The sequence below is a fragment of the Eurypyga helias genome, unplaced genomic scaffold (genome assembly GCF_000690775.1).
Source record: "Eurypyga helias isolate BGI_N326 unplaced genomic scaffold, ASM69077v1 scaffold1659, whole genome shotgun sequence".
NCBI lineage: Eukaryota > Metazoa > Chordata > Aves > Eurypygiformes > Eurypygidae > Eurypyga > Eurypyga helias.
Window position 1 is genome coordinate 15,757 of NW_010271205.1, and position 18,536 is coordinate 34,292.

Below are 18,536 nucleotides of genomic sequence, written 5' to 3' on the forward strand. Positions count from 1 at the left end.
AACAATTCCAGCTGGCAGAGGAGGACGGAGCACTTCCCTAAGTGTTCCCACGATCCCAAAGTGAGGAGCATGACCTTGTGACCACGTGCCAGCTTTCCTTCCTTGACGTAAGAGATAGCGGGAGGTAAAGACAATACTTGGTGAGAAGGATTCCCTGCCTGAGCTCGGCAGCTGGAGCTGGGCAGGCGTAGGCCGTCTTCGTGTTGGTGCATCCTGCTTTCCAGGCTGAAGGCTCAGATTCTCAGGAGGTTATTGCCTCGTTATATTGAGAACATGGGAGTTTGTGCCTACCTGTCTGCAGACCTGGAATAGTTTGCAAAGATTATGTCCTATAACCTGAACTGGGGGAGAAATAAATACATGATTTCCCCAGAGCAGGCTGTCTGACTTGCTGGCTGTAAAATATTTGTCTTTTGATAGTGAATGGGTAGTACCTTTTAAGGACAGCTTTCCTAATGGATCTCTACTGAACGGGGAGCTCCCTCCGTCCCTCATTGCTAGGGTATAGCCTAATTGCGGGAAACTCTGCTTCCTGTTTCTCCCTGAGCTGGGGGCTGCTACTTGAATAATGGGGTAACTGACTGCTGCAGTTTTGAAGCCTTTCTTAAACAGAACTTTTGGAGCTTGGCAGAACACAGGAGGGGGAAATTAAAGCTAAGCCCTTTGTGTATGGGTGTCTAGAAATCACAAAATAAAAAGGGAGGGGAAGAAGCACTGAAAAACAGCTGGTTATGCTGCAGCTGCCTGGGCACCTGCTGACTAGAGTAACGGGCAGATTTGGGGTACTGTTAGGTGTGCAAGGAAGTGTTTTATCTTTTGGTGAGTAGGAGAGCTAAAAGTTACTTCAGGAACATGGTTCAGCCCATCAGGTGTCTGTGGTAATGTCTGTTGCCTGTTTTCAGACTCTGAAGTGAAGCTTAAGGGGTGTTTTTTTGGTCAGAGTTGGATGCGAGGCCAGCTGCAATAAACCTTATTGGAGTATGTTGTTGCTTCAAAATAACTGAAGTCCTTGTTTTCTCAGATACAGGCAACTCTTGGTGTGTGTTTTATAGCAAGAAGGGGATAATGGATCATACTTTGTGTGTGTTTCTTTCTGGTTTTGGCCGTAGCTGAAGGAGGGAGAGTGCGCTCTGTGTCGGAACAGATTTTGGCTTGGATGCTGGTTATCTCAAGCTGAACAGCACAATACAGATGAGGAAGTGTTAAAACTGCTTTGGGAGAAGGAACTTTCAGTTCCCTACCCCAGATTATTGACACAGAATGGAAAAGCAATGCATTAAACATTTGCCCAAGCACTGGAAGTGGGTTTTGGTGAGGCAAGGACTGGACTCCTTTCCATCAACAGCATGGTGTTAAATTGGTGGCATGAGCCCAGTTTAAACTGCCCTCTTAAATCCATGGTCTAGAATGCTTTTTGCAATACCACGTCAATAATCCACAGTCAAATGGTACTGAACTTCGTTGAAATCTGTCTGTATTAATAGAAAACATGCTGCTGCTTAGTCTCTCTCGTTTCAGAGGAGTCAGCAAGCCCTGCATTTCTTGCGTGTGCATGTGGTATATTACCTGTGCATATTGTGACGGAGGGATGTTCTTGTCTCTGCAGAGTGACCAGCAGCTGGATTGTGCCTTGGATTTGATGAGGCGTCTGCCTCCGCAGCAGATAGAGAAGAATCTCAGTGACCTCATTGACCTGGTGAGTATTGGACGCTGTAACCAAGTAATGGCCAAGTCCTGGGTGTGACAAAGATTTGGTGTGTTAAGATTCAAAGACTGAGACAGAATACGTCAGAACTCTGGGGTTCTGGAGAACACCCCAGTCTATAATTTATGCCATACCAGGTATTCTGCAGTCCAGTGAGTATCCAGGAAAAACTACCCCACCCTCCTGTGCCTGATACCGCTTTTCTGCTTGCCTCTGAAACTTCTGTTTTCCTTCTATAAACTGCTAATGAAGAAAACTAACGTAGGGAGGATGCCTGTGCTCCCGAGTAGTTGTACAGGATTTAGCTGCACATCCTGTGATGCACAGTTGGGCTGTGGTAGGCTTGCTGGTGTCTGCTTTCCCTGAAAACTGCGTGCGGCACAGTTACCCCTGGAGTAACCTAATGTATTACTGAAATACAGATTTAATCTATATAGAACCTGCTGTACGGGAAAGCTTGTTTCTACTGTCTAGTATAAATATAGGACTTTTTTCTGACCTTAGCTTCTAAATTTTTGCAGAGAGAGGAACATTGCGGCTAGAACAGGGCTGCTAGACCTTTGAATTAAACCTTTCCTCTTAACTCTAGTGAGAACTACATCCCTTTTCTGTGGCAGATCAGAATTTTATGCATGATGTTGGCAAACCTTGTCCCAGAGACCCTAAAAGCTGATTGTTCTGCACACAGCAGCTGTTTGAACTAGTACCTCTTAATTAAATTGTTCAAATTGCGTCTGAGCTGTTTGTCATCTTTTTTGGATGCAGAAGAGCAGCTGCTTAACAGGTCAAAGTCAAGTTGAGGAAGCCTGTTGTGGTATTGAAGGTGGTGTTGGCAAACTTGAGGGCAGTCCCATGGTCAAAACCTGTGGCTGACTTAAATTTATTGAGCTGTATTTAAGTACTGCTTGCAGTTACGTAAGCCATGGTGCAGGTAAGAAAGCTCTGTGGGTCAGGAAAGAAATTATTCCCTGCAGGAAGGGATTATTTCTCTTTCTTGAAAGCATTTGGTAATTGGCTACATCTGTGCCACCATAACTCTTGGCAACCTAAAGCATCATTTTTGTGGCTGTTGCTGGAGGTAGGACACAGAATAACTAAATCGTTGATATGATCTCGTGTGACACGGTTGGTTTTCTGATGAAGTTTGGAGGATTGAGTGGATACTGGGGTTTGAGCAGCCCCAAGGACTGTTCACAACAATGAATTGTTTGGGGAGCTATGGTAAGCTTGACTGTATAATTGGTATGAGGCTTTTTTAATGACTCAGAAAATTGCTGGTTACCTCTAAAGGTTGGAATTACTTTTGGATGGTGCTCATTAGTGCTCTACATGCTTTCCATCAGCAACACGCTCGCTGGGCTTCTTTTCATATTGAGAGTGTAACATGAAACAGACCTCTTTGAATGACGCTTGTTAGGAGGGAAGGTCTGTGCCATTCCCACGCGAGTCACTGCAGTCCCTTCTCTGGGGCAGTGGTGAAATCATTTGTTAAATTCAGTATGATTTCTTTATTGTTGAGACATCCGTAGACCTCTTCTGCAGCTACTCACCCTGACCTCCACACGGCTAAATTCTACACTCCAGTTAGACAAGAGCAGTGTCTGCACTGCCACCTGTAATAGTTTCAAAAACATCATAAGCCAGACTCAAGCAAATAGTTTTTTGACCTTTTTTTGGCAAGTTTCATCCAAACCTTTACAGCTGACGTTTTTATTCTGTTTCCTGTGCCTTTACCAAACAATAACCTCCTTGAAGTAAAAGGTCAGGCTCCAAATGCATGATGAGCATGAGCAGATTCATTAAATTTGTGACAGAATTATAAAAGATGGCACCTTGACTTCTGCCTCCTTTGTGCTTGGTTTCCTTGCTTCATTACACAGCCATGCTGGAGTAGACATGAAGCAGAGGCCCGCATAATTTTGTGTTGGTGTGAAGTGTAGTTTATTACTTGAAGTCTGCTTGCAGCTCAGCTTACCGTAGTCATCTTACAGGAGTTGATCTCCAGACTGGCGAGTGTAGCTACTCTTTTGATGCTTGCTTAAGATCCACTGAAAGGAGATGAAGATTACTTAAAAATGTCTTTGTATGTAAAAAGTTTTCCAAAACTAACACAGTGAGAAGCTAACATCTACTTCCTAGACTTGAGTTCCTGCTGGGAAGGATAACCACACTCAGTTAGCTCCCTGAGGTCCCTTTTACTCTGTCAAAGCCATGCTCTGCTGCTGCTTTTTAATAACAGGGCATCTTGGTGCCAGTGTGAGTATATGGAATACGCTCAAGGCTGTGCATTACTGCCCTCAAGTGTTGGGCTGACCAGGGAAAGGGTCCAAACTTGAACATGTAAAGGGTTGGGTGGAAGAAGAGAATTTTTGGGTCACTGGCCCTCATCAGACCAGACACTTTTCATTCATTAGCAAAACAGTTTGTGGTTTGCCCTTTTACCACATCTGTTGTTGCATTTTTCAGACTGCCGAGTCTTCAATTAGAGTTCATTAGAGACCTTGTCAATCACAGGACTCCAGAAGGCCTGCCTAAAAGAAGCTGTGCGTGGTGCCGGTAATGTGCCTTGGCGTGGAATGCTCTGGGTGGAATTCAATTAGTCCTTATTTGTAAATAGACTACCCAGAAGCTGTCAAAGTGTACAAGAGGACTTCTAAGTCTCTACAAAAAGAGTTTAGTGTAGGCACGTACCTTTTTAAGGACAACTATGATTTTCCATGTAGTTCTTCTGGAAACTGAAACCTTGGAGCATCTACCTGTCAGCCAAGTCTGAACTCTAAAGCTGTTCCCATAAGAGGAGCACTGAAGGTAATTGCACTGCTCCTAGATGGAGTTACCATGAGGATTTGCCAAGTGATAGCGCTTGTAACATTAATTATGTAGCATAAATGCCGTCTTACCTCCTTACCGTTGTCCAGAAGTTGCTGCTGTTGATGTACTGTGCTGCTTGTAGAAGTCAGTCGTGAATCACGTCTGTTCTCATTGCTTGCTGAAAGGAGACTATTAAGGGCATTTTCTGGATGGAAATTCTTATTTTATCAGTTAAGAATGAGATCTTGTTTTAGCTCAGTTTGCCAACCGTATCCAGAGCAGCATGGCCAGCAGGTCGAGTGAGGGGATTCTCCCCCTCTAACCTGCTCTTGAGACCCCCCCTGAAGTTCTGTGTCCAGCTCTGGTGCCCCCAACCGGTTGTAGCGAGTCCAGAGGAGGCCACGGAAATGCTCCGAGGGCTGGAACACCTCTCCTCTGGGGCCAGAGGGAGAGAGTTTGGAGTGTTCAGCCTGGAGAAGGGAGGGCTCCAGGGAGCCCTTATAGCACCTTCCAGTGCCTGGGGAGCTACAAGAAAGCTGGGGGGGGGAGTTTTTACAAGGGCCTGTAGTGACAGGACAAGGGGTAACGGGTTTAAATTGAAAGTGGGGAGGTTTAGATTAGATATCAGGAAGAAATTCTTCGTGGAGAGGGTGGGGAGGCAGTGGGACAGGTTGCCCAGAGAAGCTGTGGATGCCCCATCCCTGGAAGTGTCCAAGGCCAGGCTGGATGAGGCTTGGAGCAACCTGGTCTAGTGGAAGGTGTCCCTGCCCATGGCAGGGGGCTTGGAACTGGCTGATCTTTAAGGTCTCTTCCAACCCAACCCATTCCATGATTCTATGATTGATGTGGAAGTCAGAGTGGCATGAAATAAGGGAGCTGGTAGAACTCCCTGCTGAGTGGCTAAAGGATTTATACTGAAAAATGAGAACCATTTGAGACTATTGTCTTCCTGCTTCCTCTTTGTTAAGTTGTACAGCAAGTCAATCCCCACGTCCTTTTAGCTCTGCTCTGTCCAAGAGAAGGCCCGAAGAAGGCATCTGCTCTCAGGTAGTGCTGTTGTGGAGGAGCTCTTGCTAGGACAGCTTGGCAGCACACATGACAGGGTAGGTGAGCGTTAGCCAGGGTCACAGCCTCCACAATCAGTCCTTCTGGGTTGTTTTTGCAAGACAACCTTGCTGTTGGTGTCTTAGAGGGATGCATCTCTGGGAAAGGTGGAAGTTGGGTTTGTTGTGCCCGTGGGCCATGTGCAGTAAATGAGGGGTCTGTGACACAACTGTCGTGATGGCTTTGACCTGAGTAGGGAAGTTGATGCGCTCTCCATCTTGGTACAGCTGAAGCAGGTTCCTTTTGCGAGTACGAGTTTCCTATTTGGATGTTTGCCTGTGTGTATATAATATAAAAGATGAAAAATCTAGCCGACACAGGAAAATCAGATAGCTGGCATGAAGTGGGGACGAAGGCTCATCCTCACCAGACTGGCTCACTAAATGGACGAGCAGACTCACCAGGAGAGCGGGGTTTGCTCACGGCCACAACTTTTGTCCTCTCTTTTCCCAGTAAGATTGATACACAAATAATATTCAACGTATTTCCAAAAGTGGAAGCTTTCTTGAGGCACAGAATCAAGTTATGCCGCCACGGAAGAATTAAAGCTGGGGTTCTTCATAGATAGAGCGGTCAGTAACTTCGCTGGTTGTTGTTCAAGGCTCTGCTTGCAATTACAGATCTGGGAGGTGATCATCTTTGCTTTCTCATGACAGGAGAATGCTTAGGTGTTTTTAGTCAAATGTATTACTTTCTAAAAAAGCCCTAGAGTGATGGATTAAAAAAATATATAAACTTGTGATTTTGAAATATTGGAAGAATGTTCAGGACCTTGCCTTGTGTGGCTAGCGTGCCTCTAGGCAAGGCTGAGATCTGCTTGTGTGCCTTTAGTAACTGAAGATATATGAAGCTAGAGAATTTATCCGCAGGAAAGCTGCATTGCCTGCGCTGCACACACCATAAAGAACATGAGAATGTGCCTGGAGCTTTTTGTGTTTTGAGGCCAAGAGCCTATGCAGTATGCAGCATCGAGGAGAAAGATAAAATAATTGAATGCAGATGGCTAGCTGAACATCCAGTGAGGGTGGAAGAGGTTTAAAAGAAAAATCAAACCCAGTGAAAAGAAGAAAAGAGTGGAAGCAGGAGTGCACTGACAGCCTCGTGGTCTCGAAGCTGAGGTTTTGACCTGTTCTTCCTGGCCTTGTTGACTTGTGTGATAGGCTCTAAGCAGCCAGTTGGGTTTCTGATGCGAGGATTATTGGCTGAAGAAAGGGGCTCTGGCTCTTGGATTAAATTTATGGTTGTTGAGAGCCAGTTTTCCATTTGGTGAGTGGCTGCAAGCAAGAGCTTTCCCAGCTAGAAAAGATTACCTCTGGATATCTTAATGGTAATTGGAGATGGCAATTAATAGATGTAAATTGTTAATGTGATGCTTGGCTTAGAGCTGGCAACCCCACTTACTTGCATGAGATTGTAAAAGTGAATTTCACTTCTGGCTTCATATTTGCTTACTCTTTTGCTTTTTAAGCCTAAACTCTGCCTTTTTTTTCTTCCAGACTCCTGCCACTGCACTAGTGTTAGACATCCTTAAGATGTCTGTTTAAATATCTTTCTAAAGGAGTGTGTGGAGGAGATGACTCGATGAGCCTGAATCCTAATTAGAAACACATCTAACCTCTTTTAAAGATGGAGGAGAAGCTAGGCTACAGAAACACTGCTGGAGAGAGTATACCTCTGCGTATCCCTTAATTGTTGCTGGATATCTCCAACACCAGTGAGACTCCTGATCCAAATAGGCAAGACTTGCCGAGATATTGATATGCTGTGATGGCTCACGGGACTTGTGACTGGTAATGAGATACAGAAGCCTTCACCTGCAGGTCACTAGTCAAAGGCTAGGGCAGTCTAGTTTCGCCTGCCAGATGGCTAGCTTTTGTTTCTCGGTAAGCTACGGAATGCTGAATCTAGCAAAAGCCCTGTTTTATCCAGCAAATTACAGGAAGAAAGCCAAGGATCCCACTTTATGAACGGTAGTCACCTCTCAGAGCTTTTTAGATGCTGTTTCTTGAGCTGAATTGAGAAATTCTTTAATTAACATAATGTTTCTGCTTTGACAACACCAACTAGGTGGACTTAGATCTGCAATCTCATTAACTTTTGCCTTTTTCCAGAAAAGCTGATTGGTTTTCAGTTTGGTTTTGCTAATTCTTGCAGTGCAGGAATTCGGTGCAAATGCTTGAACAAAGCCGAGCTGTTTCCAGTATCAATTACATCTGGTCTTGAGCACAAAAGTCCATTTAAGTGTCATTTAATAAACAAAGCTTGAAGAATGTGTGGCCCTTGGACATCTGATGGATCAAATTAAGGTTTAGCAACGTGTGGATTTGTGGGAGTGACTTTACTAGTGGTTTTAGGCCCAAGATGAGTGGAGCCAGGCTTCCTTCTTGAGTTTCCACAACATCCGTTAGACTGTGTCTCTGTTCTGTAGGAACAGGAAATTCTGAGGCTGTGGAATGACTCAGGAAAATTATAATAATATTTTATTAGATGCTGGCCCAGAGGGGAAAAAATCTGAGCTGAAGGGGGGTCGCGTGCCAAAATGGTTATTTTCCAGGAGTGCTGGGTAATTTGCATGGGCTCTTTGCATCCGAGCACTTTCCCCAGGTGTTTTGGGCAATGGACTTGTACACTTCCATAGGGATGTGAGTTGTCTTTAAAAAAGAAAAGGCATGCTTTAGGAGTTCACATGCAGTTAAAGTATTTGCTTTCCTGGTTGGATGTGGCTTTTAATTAAAAACTGCTCTAGAGTCACGTGTGTGTTCAGATACCTGCACCTTACCGACGCAGATGGATCTGAATGCCGCCTTTGCTCATCTTTTGAAGCTGCCTTCATCTTCCTTCTGGTTCTTTGTGGAAAAAATGTGATTAATCTTTAATTTTGCTGTATTTAGCAGAGATTTCCAGTGTGTAAAGTTCCTGTGGAGGTCTGTACATACTGACCTCTGAATAACCATGGAAAAAGACTATTTCCTAGGACAGAACCATACACCAACAATATTGCTGTTTCAGTTATACACATGATCCGTTTCAGTCAAGGCTGTAGAGGAAAACAACCACCTTAGTGTGCTCGAGTGGCTAGTAAGCCAAGATATGAATTGGCCTATGTAAGGTGCAGAATTTGACGCGATTCAGCCACCACGACCTAAGCAAGGATGGGGAGTGCAGCTGAGACAGGAAGCGCTGAAGTACTGTTCTTGTTTCCTCTAACCCTTTTTAGGTGTTTGGTTAATCATATTTAAACAAAAATAATTCAGAAACAATTGTTTAGTTGATAACAAGTCCCTTTACCAAAAACTTGAGAAGGAATGATTATTAGGTTAGCTGCTCCAAGAAGTCTGGTTTCGACTTTGGCACAAGTGATTATTTGTCTTGATAGCAGAGCGGTTGACTTAATTAAAACACTGTCCCCATACCTGCCTTGCTGTGATGGAGAATACTGTTACACGAGACAACAGCATCCTTGTTTGACATGCGGGAGGGTATGCTTAACTCACTTTTCATTCAGTTTTTCTTTCCTCTGTACTACCCATTCACTGTATATCTCCTCGGGAAATAAAGAAATCCCACAAACACACTGCCCTGTTGCATGGTATGTGCTTCTGAATGATGCTGCTGTTCCGTTCCAGGTTGAGCAGCTGAGTCTAGACCCCCAGAGATTCTTTTTTTTTTTTTTTCTTTTCTGGTTTGCAGTGAGGGTGGTCTCGCACCGTGGCTGCACATACAACCACCGGATTAGACGACTGAGGGCTTGTTTCTGGAAGCGTTGGGTGCGTTAGGATCCCGGGTGCGCTGTGAACCAAATCAAATTAATGATGCCCTTTAGCTAAGGGTTTAAGAAGTTAAACTTATATTCTACATTTGATTTTTCACTGCTTAGAGTGGGAAGAACTGTGTCAGAATAAAGATGGGAGCCCAGACTTTGCTTATAAAACAATCCTCATGGCTTCAGCATTTTCATCGCAGTGACGCTTGTCTGTAGCGCGGTGATGAGGTGAACAAAGCCACTGCTTTGGGGTTTCAGCGGTTGGCCTGGGGAGGGGGTTAATCATGGCGTTTCTAGATTGAAGTTCCCTGTAGAATGGCTGTTGGAGACATGCCCTCAGGCACCTCGGTGGCTTTTCCGTTAACACAGAAGCAGCTAATAAGAAAAATTAATGATGCAAATCCAGTTTCAGGCTGAAAACTCTGAGGATCAGTTGCTCTTCCAAGCAGAGCTGTCTTAGCTGGGATCAGAAGATTTGGATGTTTTCTTGCTAAATAATAAGTGGATTCCACAAGAGCCTGAATGTGCACAAAAGTAAATGCGTTAGGAAGGTTCTGTATTGGATGCGGGGAAGAATTTAAGGAAAGGTGTATGCATAGCCATAAAATAACTGCTCGGTGCTTACATTGCAGCAGCTGCATTATCTGGCTAGGCCAAATACCTTCTCATGGCACGTTCTGAAATGCAAAGGACCTAAATTCAGAAAGAATCCAATCGTCTCATGAACATGTAACTCAAGTGTTTAAAGCTGCAAATCACTTTGTTCAAATTACTGCTTTTGCCTTGTAAGCAGCTTTGTAATGTAGAAGAGGAAGGCCAGTATGTGTAAGTCTTGTAAATTCGTTCTTGGAAAGGAAGTACAGCAGCTGTTGAAAGTGGCTGTAATAAATGGTACAAAATAATACTCTTTTTGGGGTAACTGTGCCACACTTGGATGTTTTTCCGATAATTAGTTACATGAGTGGTTCCATCAGCTGGAATGTCTCTATTCTTTTTATAAACATGCTTGAAATTTTCTAATACTTCCCAAGTAGCTGAGTGGGTTTTCTTCCCTGTTTTATTCTGAAAGGAGAAGGAGAAAAGAATACATCGCCTGAAGTCCTGCAGTGTCTGTACCAGAGAGACAACAGGCATATAGCATGCAATTACAATGGAGTATTATATCATATTGGTGTATTCCACTATGGGGTGTAAAGCATTTGCTGTTACGGCTCTAAGACTAGTCACAGCTCTTAGAAATTGGAAAAGTGACTGTGCTCGTGAATATCTGCGTTACCAAATCGTCCAGAGTTAAGTTTAGTTCACCATTACTACGTGGACATTAAGCAGATTGGGTCTTAAAACCGTGTTAAGGGTTCCCTCTTGTCAATCACAGAATGGTGTGGGTTGGAAGGGCCCTTAAAGATCATCCAGTGCCCCCCCCTGCCATGGGCAGGGACACCTTCCACTAGACCAGGTTGCTCCAAGCCTCATCCAGCCTGGCCTTGGACACTTCCAGGGATGGGGCATCCACAGCTTCTCTGGGCCACCTGTCCCAGTGCTCCCCACCCTCTCCGGGAAGAATTTCTTCCCAATATCCAATCTAAACCTCCCCACTTGCAATTTAACCCTGTCGCCCCTTGTCCTGTCACTACAGGCCCTTGTAAAAAGTCCCCCCCAGCTTCCTTGTAGCCCCCCCAGGCACTGGAAGGTGCTATAAGGTCACCCTGGAGCCTTCACTTCTCCAGGCTGAACAATAAGAGGTGGTGCTCTCTCACGGAGCATACGGAAACACCATCCTAGGCATGTGAGATTTTTCAAATAAGGTTAAATTCAGAAGTTATTTGTGTGGCTTTTTGTGAGGGTCTTAAATTCAGATGGTTATTAGGAGCGTTTCTGCAGGGGCATTGACTCTCTTGCGTGTGGGATTCCTTTTGAAAATGCTTTGTATGTATATTTGGGTTTGAAGAATTGTAGAGCGAGACCTCTCGTGCTCCCTTACCGCATGTGTAGCAAAGGGCTTTTCCCAAAGAAATTCAACAGAAACCCAGTCCGGGAAAAACACTGCTTTTCTCCAACTTGTGTTTTCATCACTATTACTCATTCTAAGTGCCCGTCAGAGCGAGGAGTCTGCTCCTAGACGCTTATCTCTCTGCCGATGGGCAGCTGGCCAAGGAGCAGGAATATATTCAGCTGGTCACCCTTAGGAACAACACGGAGCATAGCTCTTAATGATGAGGTGCTTTGGGTCGCGCGTGTGCATCTGAAATCACAGCAGTCATCTCAAGTCGCTCTCCTCCTGAAGAGTCAGCCTAAAATTAACAGCTAATGGATAAGCGAAGGAAGAAATAAAGTGGATCCAGATGGGCTCGTGAACACAGATACATCATCTCGCTTCTCTTGTGCCACGACACTGCTGATTTGTATCAGCCCCGTGGAGTACTGGGGTTGTCTGTTTGCAGGAAGAGGAAAGGTTTTCCAAAAAGCTGCGTGCTTCCTGTCCACTTTGATTTACTTGGGGAACGCGTAATGGTTTTGAGGCTGCTTCAGCCAGGTCTCCCAGTATCAAATGAGGAACTCCTAAGAGAAGCATCTAGCTTTATAGAAATGCTTAACTGCCCTGCTCCTTAATCTGGGCTCTTCAGTTAGCGCTCGTCACCGCAACAGTCTATACAGACCAAGGTAAAAAAACCCGAGTAATGTTTCAGCTTTTTCAGCCCTGTCGGTAACTTCAACCACCATTTCTTGGTTTTCCTGCGATTTCTGGTGTGTTTACAGGGTGACTGTTTGGGTTAGCTAGCCACAACTTGTTTTGTCCTTTGGCCTTCCCAGGGTTTTGGTTTTGTCTTTTGTGGTCACGCTGTTTCTTATTTGTCCCTGTTTACTTTGACTTCATATCCTCTGTATGTTACTGCCTGGCACTTGGGATTAGGAATGGTTTTGTTTCAGGCAGTTTCATCTCTTATGTCACATCTAGTACATTAAACAGTTTGTGCTTAGGCTTTTGGGAGTTGTTACACCCCTAATTTGGTCTTTCTCCTCTAGGCTTCTTTCCTTTGAAATGATACCAACCAGTTCACTGAATCAATGGCTTGAAGAGAGGGGGGAAAAAAGAGCACATTTCCATATTTTCCTTATTCCTTCCTCTCTCCTTTTTTCATTTCTTGTGTTGTGAATTCATCACTTCATGATTAATTTTACTCTTGACTGCCTTTTGTCTTCATGTGCTCAAGCAGGTTTTCTCCTCTACAGTGTAGAAGAGATTCCACATTGGTTATTTCTTTTATCATCTGTATCAGCACGTTGTCACCAATATATTCAGGAACTTGCCAATTGTTCTATATCCTGTTGCATTCCCACCTTTCTGTTGGGAAAGGGCGTTTTACTGTAGCTCCTTTCCCTTGCAGTGAAATCTGGAAGGCTTTTCCTGAGGAAAACGCTCAATACGTTAATTGTTTAATAATGGCTCCAGGAACATGTAGTTGATCGTCCTTTGGATGGATTGGGGCACGCTTCTGCACGTGCCCTAAGTGTGTGCAGGGGAGATGGGGTTCCTGGAGACAGCTGCTAGCATGGCCAACACCTGCAGTACAGGAATATTGATGTGGATAACGAGGCTGCCATCAGCTCCGGAGCAAGAGGCCATGGGATGGAATTTGCTTGATTTGCTTGTGCTTGCATTCATGCTAGCTTCAGGCTGCAAAGTGTCATCTCCTCTCTTTGCAGTACATCAAAGCCTCTCTGCCACGTGGAAACAGGTCTCGTAGTCTTTCTCCACATGAAGTGCAGGGAGACAGCTAGGATTATGAATCCATTAAAAGCTACCTGTGTAGGAGATGTAGTTGATTTATACATGCATGCACACAGACACAGGCGTATTTTTATTAGCCAACATGGTAATGTTTGGCCAGCTGCCTGGAAACTATTCTAAACTCTACCCAGAGTGGGAGCTTGTGAAAAATGTGCGCTAGCATATGGATGGTGTATTCTTCTAGCAGCTCCCTCGTTTCCACTCCATTATAAATATTTACCCTTATTCATCAGTCTTCAACAATCACTTTACTGGCTGTCTTTGGCAAGAAGCTAACACTGAGAATGTATATATATGTGTACTGGACCACACCAGTGGTTAGGTAATTAAATTTGAAATTATTGGAGGTGGGAGCATAGGATTGTGTTGGAACTTAAGTGCAGCTTGCCTTTTTTTTTGAAGGGTTTCTGGCTTTGGGACAGATGTGGGCTAGAACGAAATCTGTTCTTAAGGATGCCAGTCTCTTCTAACTTTAATGTGTTACCTACTCTTCCCTCCCTGTGTTTTTTTTTCTCCACACCATCAGGTCCCAAGCCTCTGTGAAGATCTCCTCTCCTCTGTCGATCAGCCGTTGAAGATTGCACGAGATAAGGTGGTAGGAAAAGACTATCTATTGTGTGACTACAACAGAGATGGGGACTCATATAGGTGAGTTCATATCCAAAGCGAGGCACTAACTGGCTTACATTGTAAATGAGAACTATGTGCAAGTATCGCAGTCCCTTCTCCCTCTTACTCGTAGCCAAAAAACTGAATTTAATGATACTACACTCTTGGCAATGAAGCTGGGACTGTTTCAAATCCTTATCTGAAGATGCTGAATGTGGAAATTGTTCTTTGCATTTCCCTAATGTGAAAGGGCACAAACGTCTTCCTCTCCGGATCACTGTGGAGTGCTTTGCTTCCAGATCACACGGTTGTAAGGCTGCTAATCTGATGACCTTTGCAAGGCAGGTCCCTGCTGTCTGTCTTCGGAAGACGATGTGTTTAGAAACCACAGTGTTGCTGCACGTTTTCTTTACTGTGATTTGCAGTCGTTCACTGAAGCCTCAAATGTGATGATGTTATCTACTTAAAGGGGTGACTAACACATTCTCTTAGGTTTTCTGTAGTGCAGTTACGTCTTAGAGAATTAAAACCAGTGGGACCTCTAGAAGCAATGGTTGTGATGGCCTTGGCATGGAATTAAACCGTGTGTTGTAGGGTTGTAAAATAGGTAACAACAGAAGAGAGGTGATTTTGTTTGAACTGACTGCATCATCTCCTGCTCGTACAAAACAGGGTCAGCTGGGAAAGGCTCCTTCACTCATGGTTTGCGAGGGATCGAGTGCGACTTGGACACGCGATGTCATTATTCTTTACGAACATCTTGGCCAAGGATTTTAGCAGAGAGAAGGAATCCCTCTCTACCAAAAGAGCTAATTTATTCTGAGGACTGTAGACAAAACCAGTGAAAATATTTGAACAATATAAGCTGTATGTAATTGTAATATAACAGATTTTGAAGTAGAAAGGGCTGCAGCACTGGAGTGGTACAATGAGTTTTCAGTATCTTGGCTGCCACTTTGGATGCGGTCTCTCTTTTAATGTTTCTATTCTCCACATTGCTATTAGGATGATTACAGTGGAGCAATTTTTTTTGGCAATTTTCCCCCTTTTTTTGCATTCCCTGCTTTTTTCTTAATGGCTCCAGTGATAGTGGCCTAGTTCCAAAGATTTAATTAAGAATCACAAAGCTTGTAGTCCAGAGACCTTGGTGAATATTGCATCGCCTACCTTTTATTCTTCTCCCCTGACGCAGGGTTAGGCTGCGGAGTAATGGCCACCATTCATCTTCTGTCGTGAGTTAACAGCTCGGCCATTCTGCTGTTTCTGGCTATGGTGATGAGGGTTACATCTCTGTCTCTCCTTGCAGCTTCAGTGTAACAGCTTGTTAACGATTGGAACTCATCTACAGTAAAAATTCAGCTGTTCTGTGCAGATTTGCAGTAGTGTTTCACATTCATCTGGCCAGAATGTTTCAAGAATTCTATTTCAAAGTGGAATTCATTTAACCATCTTTTTACTTTGGTTCAGGCTATCCTTGCAGAAGCAGGTGAGCTTATAAAGGAGCCTAAATAAATTGGTTTCAGTCGCTTTAAGTTGCAGGAAAGGTACTTGCCTAAACCGAAAGCACATCTGTCTGTAGATGCTTTACAAGGAGAACATGCCGAGATTCATTTTGTCCTAGAAATAGAAGAAGGAGACTAATAACGGCTGCAAAGTTTGGCAGTGCAGCTGGATTGTGGCTGAGTGTAAATCCTAACGAGTTTTAGTTAAATATGACCTGTTGCAGTGGGCCAAGAAGTAAGAAGGTGACTAAGGAGAAGTGTTCACTCACGTTCTTCAGGGTACTAGTCTGGCATTTGAGTTTGTTTGACCTTCTACAAAAGAGCCTTTGGCTTTTAAAAGCATTTATGCTTTAAACTTGTAGGTCTGAGTTGGTCAGATCTACGTTGGCAGCTACACTCGCTTAATCGGTTCTAAATTAGCAGGTAGCACCGAGTTTTGTCGCTTCTGCCCTCTGCAAGAGGTACTCAGGCAGCTGCACGCTCCCGGGCAGATGCGAGAGAAGGGATTAGATCCTGTATTTCTTGTGGGTCTTGTAAGAGATGCTTTCTCACTGAAGCTGTTTCTTGCAGTCCCCTCACATCCCATTTAGGCTGTTGACATGAGCATCCATCACCGAGGCACAGGCAACTGGAAAAGGCACTTGTTAGACAGCATTGTGACATGCTGCAATAACTAATAACACTTGTTCCCTCCCGCACTGCCCCTCCGTGTTTAATTAGTGAGTGTGGCAGCCCTCTCTTCAAGGGTAGTTTTGTGCTGGAATTTGCTCCATCTCTTTCCTTCTGAGGGGATGTTTAAATGGTTACAAGGGTGTGGGAGGACTTGGGCTTTTTTAAATCACTTTGAAATTTTGAGGACTTATTAAGTAACGGGGTTTCAGAAAAGCTGTTTCATTTGTTCATATTGAAAAGGCATAATGCATTAATTGCTGGCATTAAAGAATGCTCTTCTTTAAGGCTTTTGATTCAAGCATTCTGGATTGAAGTGATTCTTCCTTCTGGAACTGATTGGTCTCAGCTCTGTTTCGTGAAGTAAATTCTTTCCTTCAGCACAAAGCAAAAGCCTTTGAAAACCAAGCAACACTAACATGTGCATGTGTTAATCCCATTCTGTGCCTGTGTTCAGACACCCTTATTCATACCTCATAAAATCTGATGTTGATACTGGGAAGTGGCTCTTAAACTAATTTAATCAATTAGCCCACAGTCTGGGAGGAGTTTACTGTGCTTTTAAAAGCTTTTGATATTTCCACAAAGATTGTTCAGAACCACACGCCCCATTAGAAGTCCCAAGAAATACCCTTCCCTGCCTGCAGCGTGCTGCATCCCCAGTTACTGCACTCTTTGAACCAAACACCAGTTTTCTTACTGGGAGGTTGCTAATTGCATTTCTTTTAATACAAATCCAAGGATTTCAAAGCATTCTGTGGACGACTACACCTCATGCTACTTCGGTGGGAAAGGTGGAGTGGGGTAGTCAGACTTTCTCACTGGGAATCAAGTTTTATAAGGTTTTTTTTTTGAGTGACTTTGCAGTTTGATTGGGGATTATCATTGAAAAAAAGCTGCCGCGGGATGTTTGGCCATTCAGGTGGTAACTCCACCAGTTTCATGGGGCAGCACGCAGGGAAATTATACCCTAATGCTTAGGCCGTCACAGTTTACTCCTTCCTCATATTTAGCCAGACTTCATTTTCCCCATGACCAACATGGGTTGGACCAGCGGGTAGATTTTTTGGAGTCTCTTCTATCTTCATACAGAGACAATTTTCAGCTTCTTCATATTACTGCAGAGCCTCCTGTGGGAGCAGCCTTGGGTGCTCCTGGTCACGCAGGCGCTTCTGCGGGGGCTGCTGTAGTACCAGAGGTTTGGGGGATATCAAACGGCCGTGGAATCCACGTCGTGAAGGCAGAGCTTTTATTAATTTTTTAAATATATGTATAAAAGACTTCAAGGTCCCTGACTTTGTCCATGCATTTCCACTCTAAGTATGTTTGATCACTCTGTTAAATGGAATCCTTATGGGGAATTTGGTGCCAACAACACTGAAACCTGTTAGCTGAAACCAAAACCATTCTCTTTAAGGGAAATTAGAGGTCTGACTTTTGAAATTTAAGTGCTTGTCCCTCTGTCTGCCTTCAGACAGTCTCCATTTAAGTTTTTAAATGTTTTGTGAGTACTCTTCCACCAAAAACAAAAAAGAAAAAGCTCTGGCGTTGTTTTATGAGGGTGGGTTTTTTTAGGGCAAGTTGCTGCTGGCTCCAACTGTAATGGGTTGAAAATCCCAATCTGGTAGCTAGAAGAATCTCTGTTACTAGGCTTTCCTTAAATCCCATTCCCACATCCTGCGGAAGACATCTGATGTTTACAATGAAACTACCTTACTGTGGCTTCTGTATGGATTCTCTGCTCACTGATCTCGAGAAGCGCAGTGTTCTGAATTTACAGAACACAGTAAAATTTGGGGGGGAATCTGCTTTTTAAAATTCCATAGAGAAAGACAAGCACACCCTGATGAATGCTGCTGCAGAGGTGGCAGGACGCATCTGCGTTGCCTGGCAGGCGAACCCTGGCTTGGCCTTGGAGGACCTGGTCGTAGCCAGGTCAACGCTCCGTCTGCCTGAACTCCTTTGGTGTCACTTGTGTGCTGCCTGGTGGGTGTAGGTGTGCTGTCTGGGAATTCCACGGGTAGCGCCAGGCGTGGTTTGCGTTCGAATCTCTCCCGGATTTCGGAGAGATGTTCGGTAAAGGAGCGCTGCTGTCGACTTTCCTCCTAAGCAGACGAGTTTTAAGCAACTGCTTTAAAATGAAAACCACCGCCTGAAACACGTCGCTCCGGGTGGAAGTGCCATAATGATTTAGCTTTTCCTGATGTCTCACCTTTCCAGTCAGATGTGGTAGGGGGGAAGTGAGGTGGTGTGAAAGCGCAGAGCCCGTTCTTTGTGCTTTGCATTAAACAGATGTCAAAAGTAGGTGCCTTGTTGAGAAATGAAGAACAAATGGCTGCGGAGGCAAAAGCCCTCGCGTATGGACTGCATTAAGACCTGGTGCTCCTAGGTTGGCGCGTTGCGAAAAGCGAGTAGCTGAAGGGTAGAGGTACTTCTCTTTAAACTAGGGGTGATGTGTGTAGGTTGGTTATTCACAGGGGAAATGAAAAGGAGAATGCAGGTTTACAGAATGGGAATTATAAAAGTCTCAAGCAGATGGGCAAAGGGTTCCATTAATCTTTTAATACCAAATCTTTCATTTAG

General features: G+C 44.3%; 1 protein-coding gene across 1 annotated transcript in view; it reads left to right on the forward strand.

Annotated features, from left to right (window-relative positions):
• Positions 1-1,606: 1,606 nt before the first annotated feature.
• CAPZB (capping protein (actin filament) muscle Z-line, beta) overlaps positions 1,607-18,536 on the forward strand; it is a gene marked incomplete at its 5' end in the record, with an annotated part of 43,845 nt that continues 26,915 nt past the window's right edge. Inside the window, 2 exons of the mRNA XM_010158704.1 lie at positions 1,607-1,696; positions 13,700-13,821. Of these exons, the coding sequence (XP_010157006.1) occupies positions 1,607-1,696; positions 13,700-13,821 (212 nt within the window). The remainder of the gene's footprint in view (positions 1,697-13,699; positions 13,822-18,536) is intronic.